The sequence below is a fragment of the Punica granatum genome, chromosome 8, assembly GCF_007655135.1.
Source record: "Punica granatum isolate Tunisia-2019 chromosome 8, ASM765513v2, whole genome shotgun sequence".
In the NCBI taxonomy this organism is placed as follows: domain Eukaryota; kingdom Viridiplantae; phylum Streptophyta; class Magnoliopsida; order Myrtales; family Lythraceae; genus Punica; species Punica granatum.
Genome location: NC_045134.1, coordinates 6,923,978 through 6,936,304, shown reverse-complemented (window position 1 = coordinate 6,936,304; position 12,327 = coordinate 6,923,978). Strand labels below are relative to the sequence as shown.

Here is a 12,327-nt window from a genome sequence, read left to right as displayed (position 1 = left end):
TTTATCACATCTATCCATTTATGTAACTATAGTAGATTTTTATGATAAAACACAAAAAAAAGGCCAAATAAAAAATGGTGAAAAAAGAGAAAAGGGTATATTATCACCAAATGTTCCGATCATGAAGAACAGTATGTGTTTGCTCACCAATTGGATACTTACTAAAACTGGTGATAAGATTCTTTACTCTTACCAGTCTCAAAAAAATAAACGCGGTACGGTTCAACCACAACAAGAAAAGTATCACTAACCAAACGCATAAATGAGTACAAATCGATCAAAATATCGTAAATTATTGATGAAATTATTATTCCTAACCCAAAGTTGACTAGGTATGCCTACTTCATCATGAAATTACCCCCAACAATTGGAAACCCTAAAATTGTGCTGACCTAATCATTCACACTGGCTTTGAGCCTTTGATTGACGCGAAGGGCCTCAGAAAATGGGTCTAGGGTTACAACTTAACGCACACCCAACCAGCAAAAATAAAATAAAAAAACAAATTACAAAAAAAATAGAGCAAATAAAAAAATAATAGGCGGAATAAAAGGCTTTATTAGGGTTTTCTAAGGTTAACAACCGCCACTCTCCTTGGTAAACCGTGAAGCTCACGCTCCAATGGGGACAGGTTTATATGCAAAGGCATCTTTTGGGCCGGTTGACACACGACGGGGACTATTTTATTACCTCCCCGGGCGGGAGAGCGTGGGGGCACGCGCTGTGGGTGGTAACAGTAACTTTTTTTTTTTTGCTTCTACTGTTCCTTTCTTTCTGCCGTTCTAGGGTTTCATAGAGAGGGAGGCCACAAGCGATGAGTTAATGGAAGGTGATAAGAACCGCACAACTTAGCCATGTGTCGGCCCCCCAGTGGTCAATGCTGCTTCAACCCTCTCTCTTTCTCTCTCTTCCCTCTCCACTTTCTCTCTCTATCTTTTGTCTCCTTTCCACATCAATGAGAGCATCGACTCTCACACATATACATACATACATACATAGAGTTGAATGCCATTCATCAAAACATATACAGTATAGATCCACGCATATATACTAGAGTGTGTGTGTGTGTGTATATATATATATAAGAAACATAATGACTACAGAGTTGCTTGAAAATAACACCTTTTGGCAACTGTGCAGCTGGTAATAATAAAGGTTACTTATGTAGATTTTGCTATAAAAGGCCAGAGATTTCGTTGTGAACCAAGTCATGCATACACCTCGTGTATTAATAAGGCAATCTCTTCTTACATATTGAGCCTATTAAGTACAAACATTTATATAAATTTTAAACGCACAATATGTTTAAAACTTTTCACGCGCGCGCGCACACACATATATATACATATGTTGTTTTTTTCTACACATAGTTTAGGAATATGCAATCTCACTTTCACATCTATATGTGCGTACGTGTAGATGTATATAGAACGATTTGTATGTACCGAACAATGATATCATATGTACAATAGTTTGTTTATACGAAGTAACCGTGCTATATGTATCGCCATACATAAGCATATCGACTTAAAACTTCCATTCCAAAATTTAGTCATATGGTTATGTAGAATACGTGATACTTACTAGAATGAAAACGAATATTAGAACCTATAGTCATTTGATGTTGATTCATGATACCGATGAACTTAACCTTATCTGCAGGTTGAACATAATACTCTAATTTTAGTTGAATAAGACCGTTAAAAGGAAAAAAAAAGAGAGGATAGATTTAATTTTAGTTGAATATAATTACATTTAGAAAAATGTATTGTAAAATAAATAAATAAATAAATCAGGCTATCTCAAACACTCCTCCCTAAACACTATAGAAACCCTAAGACATGTAAAATGTACGTAGCATTTTATGATGCATGCGTGTAGATGTACATATACATGTATGCATGGAACACTATGGAGTGCATGTATGTATGATTATGATGGATGGAAACATGCATGTGCAATGTCATCATCATGGTGGAGGTGGTGGTGGTGGGAATCACAAACGGCAAATGGCCTTCACCATCCCACATGACTCCAAGCAAATATACAAATTGGAAAAATTAGGAAAAAAAAGAAAGAAAGAGAAAACCTCATTTCAAGGCAAAAAAATGAAAATAAAAAGATAAAAACAACAACACAACACACCCCACACTCTCTCTCCTCTCCCCCCCCTCTCTCTCTCTCTAAAGAATCGAAAACCTTACCCACCCAACCTGTCCTCTCCTCTTCTTCTTCTTCTTCTTCTTCTTCTTCTTTTAGGGTTTCTCCACTGCACGCGCACTCAAATTGCAGCCATCTGCCGGAAAATCCCCGCCACGGGCCCGCCTCATCTCACTCCCCTCGGCATGCTCTCCCCGGAGACCCCAGTATCGGGCCGGCCCGTCTCGGATCCGGGTCGAACCGACTCCGCCGCCCGGTTCACCTAGCTCCCGGCTCACCCCCACCCTCAATAAACGGTGCGTCCCTCAGCTCAGCTGCTGGTCAGCTCCTCAGCTCCTGATCGGTCAGCTCACCGATCAGCTGGCTGGCTCAGTCGTGAGCTGAGCTGAGCTTCTTGAGCTCATCTGGGTTTCTATTTTTATCCTCTAATAATTCTTCAATTTGGTTCTGAAATTTTTGCCCTTTGGGCTGTCTCTCTTTCACCATGGAACCGATTAGATTCCGCTCTTCGGTCTGAAGGCATGGCTCGATGGGGGGGAGGCCCGGTGTCGTGCTCACGGGCAAACCCTAGTGATTATGCCTATTGTTGGATCGGATGTGATTTTACTTTTATTTATCTTTTATCTATTTTGATTAAATTGGGACTTTTTGGGTATATACAGTGGAGGGTTTGGTTCAAGCTTGGATCTTTTTTGGTCATCTGTTCAGCCTTTATCATTGTCCCCCACCCCCTTTTTTTTAAGGTGCCCCCCAAAAAAAAAAAAACCCTAATTTGTCCTTTTTTTTCCCTTCCAACTCTTAACACATTTCCATCTGGGTCTGGGTTTTGTCCAAGTTGTATTCATCTGACGACTGCTCCACCTATATTGGTAAGTAACATCAGTGGATGGAGATGTCGAGATCTGATCGATGGCTAGCTGGCTAGGGTTTTGAAATTCATCACATGGTCACACTGAGACCACCTCTTGGTTATGTATTCTGAAACAAAATCTGTTATTTTATGTGCTAAACCGTGGTTTCTCGGTCATTTAGAAACCATTCTTGAGTCGGGTTCCTCAGTAAGTGTGATTGGCATTGTTGTTCTTCGTGTATGGGTCTTTCCTAAATGATCGTTTCTTAATCATGCGTGATTCGTTATTGAGTTGCGCTTGTATAGCTGTCAAATATTATTGACAAGTACTGGTCTTGCTGCAATGTTGCTTAGTACTTGCTAGTAAATCTTTGTTTATAGTTGCATATGTGTTTGTTGTGTAGTTCCCCATAATAATATTCAAGATGGAGAGCAGCTCAAATCGTGAGGGGGAGGAGGGTGTCCAGTGCACCCGATCATTGTCAGGTCCTAATTTGAAGCATGATGAATCGTTCATACAGATAGACTCAATATCGATAGATCTCCCCAATGTTAACAGTAAGAATGACAAGACAACAAAGTGTGAGCACTTTTCTATACGGTAAGCACTCGATGAGATGCTATGCATTGTTCTCTACGTACGTGTCTCTTTTGCTGATTAGATCATAAATGTTGCTTGATCGCTCGACAATGAAAATAATTATACAGTGGCGGTTGTAGTAAAATGTTATAGGACGTCATGTAGGTGGTCTGTGAGTTGCAGCTTATATGGTTTTGCTCATTGAGAAATTACTTTGGACTCCTCCTTTTAGTTGTTGATTATTTCTACTCTTTGATTGTTTGTGCCATGTTAGTTAATGATGCAATATATTGCAATAAGATTTTACTTGCGGATCGATATAATATTTGGTGCCACAATTATTTTGAAGCATCGAGTTTTTACTTTCCTTGAGTTGTTACAATATTGGAAGTGGCTGGGCTATTGGTGATGATTAAGAAGTATCATAATTTAATATTCTTGACATATTGTGTTGGCACTTTGCGCAGCAAATATGTCTCCGATATGCGCTTAAAGGACGATAAGGCGTGTTGGCCGTTCGAATCCAATACGAAATCTGGTCCCACAGAGTTACAGTCAAAGTACCCTCTTCCTCCACTCGATGTGCCAAAATTCCGTTGGTGGCAGTGCCAAAACTGTCTCCAGGGAATTTGCGATAAAGAAAATGGAAAATCGGTGCTCGTTAACGACCTGAGCGTTGAATGTAATTCTGATGGCCCATCGTGCACCGACATTGCCTTGACAAGGAGTGAGACTATGGTGCTTGTCTCCGATTTTAAGCAGATTCTCATATTAGATAATGGTGCTGATAAAAGAGAAGCTGATGCTGATTGTTTGGTTGGAGTGACTGCAAATGAGCCCCGTGCTTTGTTGCGTAGTGATAAGAGAGAAGAAAGAGATGGTGGAAGTGATGCTGCTGTTGAAGGTAAGACTTAACCCAAGATTAATTAGTTTGGGCATTCTTTAATTTTTGACTCTGGAGCAATGAGAAGTCTCTCTCCACGTAGATGCCGCTGTTAGTACAGTAGCTGATTCCTTGAAAGTATATTAGCACTGTCTTTCCTTGAAATTTAACAAATTCACATGCACTTTTTTTTTTAAATGGGTCGGCCATGATTGGGGGTATTGTAAGAAACTTACATTGAGTCCTTGTCAGACTGTTAATTGTTTGATGCTTTGGTTTTTTGGACAGTTCCCGAGAATGGCTTGGAAGATAATGTTTATTCAGAACCTTGTAGACCAAATCCTAATGCGGCAAAAGTTAATGATGTGTCCCAAGGGCAGGAACAAGAGGCAGAAGATGCAGGTAAAATGATGTCTATGATGATTCCTAGTACAAACAGCAGGAGTTCAGTCTAAAACTTGAAAATCATTGTTCTCCATATGGTTTCTGAAACAGTGTGTCATCAATCAATATCAGTCAATCACAACAGAACTGGTGTTGCAGGTTCGCCCAAAAATCTTCAATTGCAAGGAGATGCTTCTCATGATTGTGATCGGGAAACGAAGGAGATCAGGTATTCTCAAACTTTATCGGTAGCTGTTGATGGGGTTAATGGTGGACCTGACAGTCTCACGGTTCGGCAAAATGGGCATACCTCTGATGAACTTCACTACCCGTCATCTGACAGCGCAGAGGTCGGCCCTGGTTATAGATCTCGAGATAAGCCTGGTGCTTTACACCGTAGAAAAGTACGAAAGGTGAGGTTGCTGAGTGATTTGCTGGGTCAGAGTGGAAATTTGAATATGAATAATATCAGGAGAGAAGAGTCTCCTTTGCCTGCAATCTCTGATGCATCTGAAGAATCTGGTGCGAAGAAGGTTTGCCCGGGGAGGAAAATGAAGAGGAAGTTTCCTCTGGACAATGAATATAAGGCGGTTGTTTCGAACAAGGATGCTAATGAAGTTGAAATTATCATGGGAGATGCTGAAGAAAATCGGAAAGAAGTCGTGGGTGATGTATTTGCTAAGATGGATCCAAGAAGTTTGGTGAAGAGTGGGTGGACTGTGCATGGGGAAGAAGCGCATTCAGGATTACTTAAGAAGAAAAGAAAGAAGAAGAAGAATGAAGTAGAACCCCTCCAACCTGAAGTTGCAAAGGCTGTTGTATCTGAAAAGGAAAACGATGCGTATTCTTTGATGGGTCATGTACGTGCACTGAAGAATGACTTGACTAAACATATTGATGACGAGAGCATCAGAACTGTAACAAAGATAAAGAAGAAGAAGAAGAAGAAGAACAAACTAACCCAAGAATCTTTCCAAGAAAAAATTAGTGAAACAAGGGGCAAAGTTGCTGTTGATGTCTCTACCACATCATATGGCCAAGATGCATTAACGGGGAGAGAAATGGGTTCTCCATTCTCTTCTATGCTTAAAATGGACGGGAATTCATGTATGTGTAAGAAGAAGAGTAAGATGCCTCAGGGAGAAGATGATCATACTGCCCGAATATCTCAGAGTAGCAGTAGTAAGCTCAGAGAAGATTCGGTTACTGGGATCAAATTTGGGCTGGTGCAAAGCCCTGCCACCATTAGATTTCTTGCGGATGGTGATGGTACTGTAAAGAAGGGCATCGGTTTTTCTTCATACGGTGATAAAACTGAAGCAAAACATGGTCTTTCTCTTGATTATGGGCCAGCTTCGACAATGCCATGGCGACAGGTAGGTCCAGAAGAAGGTCAAGTTCGTAAGGAAAATACAGTGAGCACTCATCTGGAGCCAAAATATGCTTCTAATAGGCCGGATGAATTTTCGAAGAGGGGAGTTCATCATAATCACACAAGCAAGGAGCCAACTTATAGCATGCCTTATATAAACGAGAAGCAGAGTTACACCTCTCAGTTCGGGGATATGGGTCGTTTTCTGATGCCACAAAAGGTATGGTATTAATATGTTCATCTTGCCTTCTTTTTCTTAACACTGCAAGCCTAAACTCTGAATTGTCATGTTCATGCTACTCTACGTAGGATCAGAAAGTTATTCTACTGCCTAGGATTCTCTCTATTGAGTTATTTTCATGAGTAATGGGAGATTTTTGTTTTTCCGGCCAGAGGATGAAAAGGGTTCATTTAGACATTTTTTGTCACCGGACCAGTATAATAGTCTGGAACAAGAACTTTCATTTTTCTCTGTTTTCTAAGAAAATGACAAACTTTCTTTTGCTTTCTATGCAGGAAATTTCTGTTGCAAGTAGCAAGGGAGAATTTACTGGATCCAGGGAGAAGTCAACTGTTATGAAGAATCATAGCAGCAAAACATCCACTAAAGCATCTGCTCGGGGAACTTGTTCGGATGATATACCGATGGAAATTGTGGAACTTATGGCCAAGATTCAATATGAAAACTCTCTCCATGATACCGTAACAGATAAAACCCAATTGGATACCGGGAAATCACCAAGTTACCAGAATCTGAGGTATGGTGATGAATATAAGAATGGGGAGCCAAACTTGTCGCACAAAGAAGGCTTTACGAGAGACCAAATTCAGCCGAAAAATGTGAAAAAGCTGCGCAATGCAGAGCACAAGGCAGCCGATGTCAACTATTCTCCCCACATGAACACAAATGATCCGATTATGAACCAAGTTGAACAAAATCACTCGAAAGGGCATGGCATACTATTTTCCCGTTATACTGAGAAGGCGAGCGGGAGCAAAAGGAATGAAAATACCATGGCTAACCATTACAAGAAGTCCTCTGTGGCTGTTGAGGGTTTATCAGCTTGTAATACGTGTCATGTTGCAGGAGCCGCTGAGGAGCCATTCCATCTCTGGTCATCTTCTACGATTCCCATCGTCCGCACTCCTGCTCAGAAAAATGTTCCTCATAATGCCATATTTCAGTCTTCAGGTTTGAAGTCCCCTGGGTTAAAAGTTAGCAGCAAGTATGAGAAGCCAAACAAGGGCTTCCTTATGGAGAATTCCAGTGCAGAGTACTCACATGCTTATTCCAGTGCGGAGAACTCACACGCTTCGAGACCAAATGGGGTGAAGGGTCAAAGCTCGTTAGGCTCATCGGACTTCTACTCAAATGAGAAAATACCCGCATTACATTTGCTTAGCCTCATGGATGGTCGTTATGGTCCGAATATCAAAGGAAACTCAAGGCTTGCAAAACAGCCTTCTTCGATTCCTTGCGGGTACCCTCCTAAGGAGTTAAACTTTGGAGCATACAGGGCATCGGAGACGTTGAGATGCCCGTCTTCTGATTATCGTACCATAAATTTCCTTGCTTCAGGAAAACACGACAACCTTTCATCTGCAGTCCCGATAGGCTCATCTTCGTCATGGTTTGAATCACATGAAAATCTCAGAAATGGAGTGATGGGTCAGGTCCCACTCAAGGTTCGTGAGAAAGGGAAGAACAAATGCTCTGATCTCATTGGGTCGATTGGAGGCTTGGGCTCACAAAAGTATGTGCCTTCTGGGTGTATTCCTGTCTACCATCAGGAGACAAAAGAACTCATCGGGGCATCAAATTCTGTGGTATATCGGTCGAAATGTCCTCCTGTGGATAATTCTGAGAAGGAGCACCTGAGAAGTACTACCAGCTCTGTTTGGCCTCCGAGATACAGTTTGGAGATGGGAATTTGCACAGTTAACAGAAACCCAGCTGAATTTAGTGCTCCAGAGGTGGGAAATGTGTACACAATTGGAGGAAGTGAACTGAGGTTCGGAAAGAGAGTTCGAGCACCGGAGTGGTCTGCAGCGTCGATAATAGACTTGGAACGACCAAAGCGAGGGAGGAAAAAGAAGATTGCCACCGCAAATCACCAACAAGCTGAGCATCCTCAGATTCTGTGACTGACTCTCTAGCCCAACATTCTCAGGTAGCTGCTCTAAAGTTCCGTTTGTTAGTGAAAATTTCAAAGCGTCAGCATTCATGTGGAAAAAGCACATTCGGATCCACCGCATTTGTCGACTTTTCTTTCATTTTCGTCGTAAAAGAAAAGAGAGAAATGGGTCTCTTCGCAATGGCCAATTGCTGTCTAAATCTTCCAGATCTGTAGAATTTGTCTTGTATCGGAACCGGGAGAAATTATTCCTTAATCTGAAGTCGCTGGTTGTATATGTCCTGCTTTTACTAACTCGACCATCCGTCTATTTCTTCACAGGCAGGTTCTTCATTTGCCTACCAGAAAGAAATCGAAACGACAAGAATACCTCAACACCGATCAATATACTGCCGCTTTGTTACTACACCAGATTTTGGTTCAGTCAGGAGGCGGCCCATGCTCGTTTCAGAGAAGCTCTGGAACCCCTTCCACTCTTGTATTTTATCCATAGATCCGTGTTTCTACAAAGGTAAGGCCTGTAAATACAGACGAATGTCTTCATCCTTTGTTTAATTTTGGTCATCGCGCTTCGAATCTGCGGAAGTCCTCGAGAGTCTGAAAGCATATAATCGGTCCAAGAGCTGCTTGGTCGGAGACAAGTGGAGGTTCGGACGGAGGTATTTAGAAGGGACCCCATGGGGGGTTCGACAATAAGTTAGGAGTTTGCTTAGCACATACACGAGTTGTAATATAACAGTGATGAAACTTAAAAAGACAGACATAGGATGCTTGTTTTGTTGTTGAAGTGTTAAATTCAGTCGGCAAATAAGAACACCGAGACATCAGATTTTGGGGAATGTCTTGTTTTTTGTTTTATTTTTCTTATGTTTTTATTTATATATGTTGCTTGTCTGCAAATAAATCTTCTTATAATATGCTTAAAAATATTAAACAAAGAGATATACAAATAAGATCCCAAAATTGCTATCTAAAGTTTTAAGGAAGATCAATGTCGGACTGAAAACATTCTTTAGAACGATTGTTGTAGGCTCCTGCACAAGTTACCGCGTGATCCTCATCAATCAGCAGCTGCCCTTATGCATCGCTGGTGGCGGAAGTTCACGTGTTTCTAATCAAAGATGATGGCGTGAACCTGCAAACCCGAGCCTCCTTGTACATGAGCCCTTGCCGGCAAAGGTACCCTTTGCTTAGGCTGCAATGCCGGTCCTCTGAGCAGATGCAGAGCCCTTCCAGGGCACACCCGTCGCCCTTTTCACCTTCCTTCCCGAGCAAGAACTCGTCGGACCACTCACTTGAGAACACATTCTGTGGGTCCAACTGGCTCTTTGCTTTCAAGAATGCTGCGAAATTCGGGTACTTCTGGGCCACTCCAATGAAGGCGACCTTCCTGTTCTTTGCCCAATGCGGCCTTGCACCGTACTTGAAAAATGCCATTTGCTCGACTTCCTCCCACACGTCCTGGTTCAACCTCGGGGTCGAGGCCTCATTTGCTCGATAATAATTGAAGTCCACCACAACCGAGTCCTCGGTTTGGCCCAATGGAGCCTTAGACCCTTTTATGAACCTAATCAGGAGACCGTTGTATATATCCACCCCGCAAAAGTTTTGCGGGTTCAGGTCCCTGAGCTTTTTAACATCCCTTATGAAGTCCCCGAACTTTTGGGCCGGGAAGATCGCCGTGCTTTCATAGAAGAAGAGGCCATCGATCCGTGGGTCCCAAGCGCAGGTCTGGTCAATCCTCGCAGAGGATGTGTACAGGCACGATCCAGAGGTCTGCATCTTCCCCTGGAGGCCGATCACCGGGTAGCCGGTGAAGATTAGGCCATTTTTCAGTCCGTTAGCTATCAGCTTCTTGTAAGCTATGGTCGTGGACGCCAGCAAGCATTTGCCAGCCACATTCTTCGCACTCTCCAGCGATTTCTCTGCATAATTCGCAAAAGAACACAGTTCTTGTTAGTTGTCGCAGAGAGGTAAAACGATGTTCTGCCAAGACAAGATCATACCGGGACTTCTTCCTGCTTTATCTACAAACTCAATTCGAAAATATAACATGAGCCGAAGAAAGGGCATTAGTGCTTAAGATAAGTCTTCAGTACTTACCGGTTGCTCGCACCGACTTAGAGACGAGGACTGAATTGGACTGGAAGCCGAGGAAGTCGTAGATGCCATCCCCCGACTGGTTCAGAGGCACCCTGAAGTCATACCTATAGACGGCGGTGTGCTTCGACGGGTACCATGTAATGTCTGCAAACTCGTACTTCCTGGCATGATCCATGAACATGTTCTCCAACCCTTCGTCCCCGGTGAAGTTGTATGTGATGCTTCTCTTAAACCCTTTCTCTAGTGACAGCTTCACCTGTCATTCGCCAGAAAATCCATAGGTTCTTCAAGATCGTCTTGACGCATCATTCAACTCGATAATAGCATGGCAAATTTTCTTAGAACGTGACCAAGGTTGTCAGTTACATAGTCAGTGACCATTAAAATCTCAACATGACCATTATCTTTTCTTCAGTCCATTACAGGCATATGAAAAGTCTCATAAAGATTTCCTACAACTCTGATGAAACCTTTCGCTCCAAAAACTGTCCGAGGACCATCCTGTGTCAAGAAACGGTTTTCGGTTGCGGAAGGCTTGCCCGAACCATAGAATTTTCGAGCGTAATAATACATTTTTATGCCTTATTTACGGTCTTTTGAAATCAAGCCATACCTTAGAGATCACACCCAGGGTTCCCAGGGAGACCCGGGCAGCATCGAGGAGTGGATCCTGGCCCTCTAATCTGATGATCTTTGCGTAGCCGTCCGATTGGGGGGCTGGGACCACGAGGCTGAGGCCAATCACGTGGTCGTGAACAGCGCCACCGCGTCCCCACCATGAGCTGCCGTGAGCCCCGGTGCAGATGAGCCCTCCCACGCTCACTCCCTCCCAATACGGCGCAGCCACCAAGCTCAGCCCCGCCTCTTCAACCTATTAAATTAATTAATTAACATAAAATCTCGTTAATCAATTCTTAAGAAAATAATTAAGCCCAGGAAAAAGAAGTTGACCGGAATCGTAATTTCTGAAAATTAACTTATGATAGACATGATCGTAATGGAGCAAGTTGAAATATTAACGAAATATGATTGAACAAGTGAAACATGCTTTGCATGACGAATGACTAGAGCGAGCAAGTCATGACCACGTGAAAAATCGAGACACGCAGTTGCGTCTCGAGCCGTAGATAAAAAGTGTCATAACATAGACATGAATTCTGATGAAATTAATTAATCACATAGTTGGTCCCCTCACACCTTGTCAATGAGACTCCTCAGCGGAACCCCAGAATTCACGGTGACAGCCAAATTCGGGACGTCGATATCGATCCCGGAATTGTACTTCTCGGTGCTTATGAGGATAGACTTGTTCACGGAGTCTGTTCCGGCCGGGCACGCCAGTTTCGAGATGGTATGAGAGAATTTGCTGACCACTTTCACCTTCAGCTTGTTCCTAACTGCGCTGGCCACAGACGATCTCAGCTCTTCTTCCGTGGTTGGATAGGCCACGTTGGAGACGGTACAGTCCTTCCGGTCGCCCCACATGCCGTACGAGTTGGAGAGTTTGCAGCCGGCGGGCCCGCAGAGGATCGGGGACTGCGGTGGCATTGCTAGGAGCCCGGGGACTGTGATCATTACCTGGACCCATAGCAAGATCAAGAGTAGTTGTGATGACATGAAGAGATTCGATCCGTTTTTATTTTCTTTCTTTTGGATGAAAATGTTTGGTTTGGTGGGGGAGAGAGTGGGAATGGAGGGAAAGGGAAAAGAAATACAAAGGGAATGCTTTGAAGAAAGGCTACGGAACAAATTATTTTTGGGTTTAATTGGGCATAATAAGGAATTATATATATATGTTTGCTTGTGTTCTGTCCAAAGCTGTCATGGGAAATTATTAAATAAGAAAACGTATATGAAATA

General features: G+C 42.8%; 2 protein-coding genes across 6 annotated transcripts; one reads left to right on the top strand and one right to left on the bottom strand.

Annotated features, from left to right (window-relative positions):
- The first annotated feature begins 2,139 nt into the window (after window positions 1-2,139).
- LOC116188182 (protein EMBRYONIC FLOWER 1) lies at window positions 2,140-9,222 on the top strand. Of its 5 annotated transcripts, none has more exons than XM_031517373.1 (8): window positions 2,494-3,029; window positions 3,415-3,611; window positions 4,058-4,494; window positions 4,762-4,875; window positions 4,969-5,086; window positions 5,201-6,449; window positions 6,746-8,400; window positions 8,686-9,222. In XM_031517373.1, the coding sequence occupies exons 1-7, from the start codon at window positions 2,682-2,684 to the stop codon at window positions 8,372-8,374; spliced, it is 4,092 nt and encodes a 1,363-aa protein (XP_031373233.1). In that variant the 5' UTR covers window positions 2,494-2,681; the 3' UTR covers window positions 8,375-8,400; window positions 8,686-9,222. The 5 variants fall into 5 exon arrangements, with proteins under 5 accessions (XP_031373235.1, XP_031373233.1, XP_031373230.1 ...); XM_031517374.1 differs by having other exon boundaries at window positions 2,495-3,029; window positions 5,017-5,086; XM_031517375.1 differs by lacking the exon at window positions 2,494-3,029 and adding an exon at window positions 2,140-2,456 and having other exon boundaries at window positions 4,969-6,449.
- Window positions 9,223-9,258: 36 nt separating this feature from the next.
- Window positions 9,259-12,231, bottom strand: LOC116188184 (L-gulonolactone oxidase 3). Its single transcript, XM_031517377.1, has 4 exons — window positions 11,665-12,231; window positions 11,081-11,338; window positions 10,468-10,723; window positions 9,259-10,289 (listed from the first exon to the last, which is right to left on the bottom strand). Exons 1-4 carry the CDS (start codon window positions 12,082-12,084, stop codon window positions 9,466-9,468), a joined length of 1,758 nt encoding a protein of 585 aa, XP_031373237.1. The 5' UTR covers window positions 12,085-12,231; the 3' UTR covers window positions 9,259-9,465.
- Window positions 12,232-12,327: the final 96 nt, after the last annotated feature.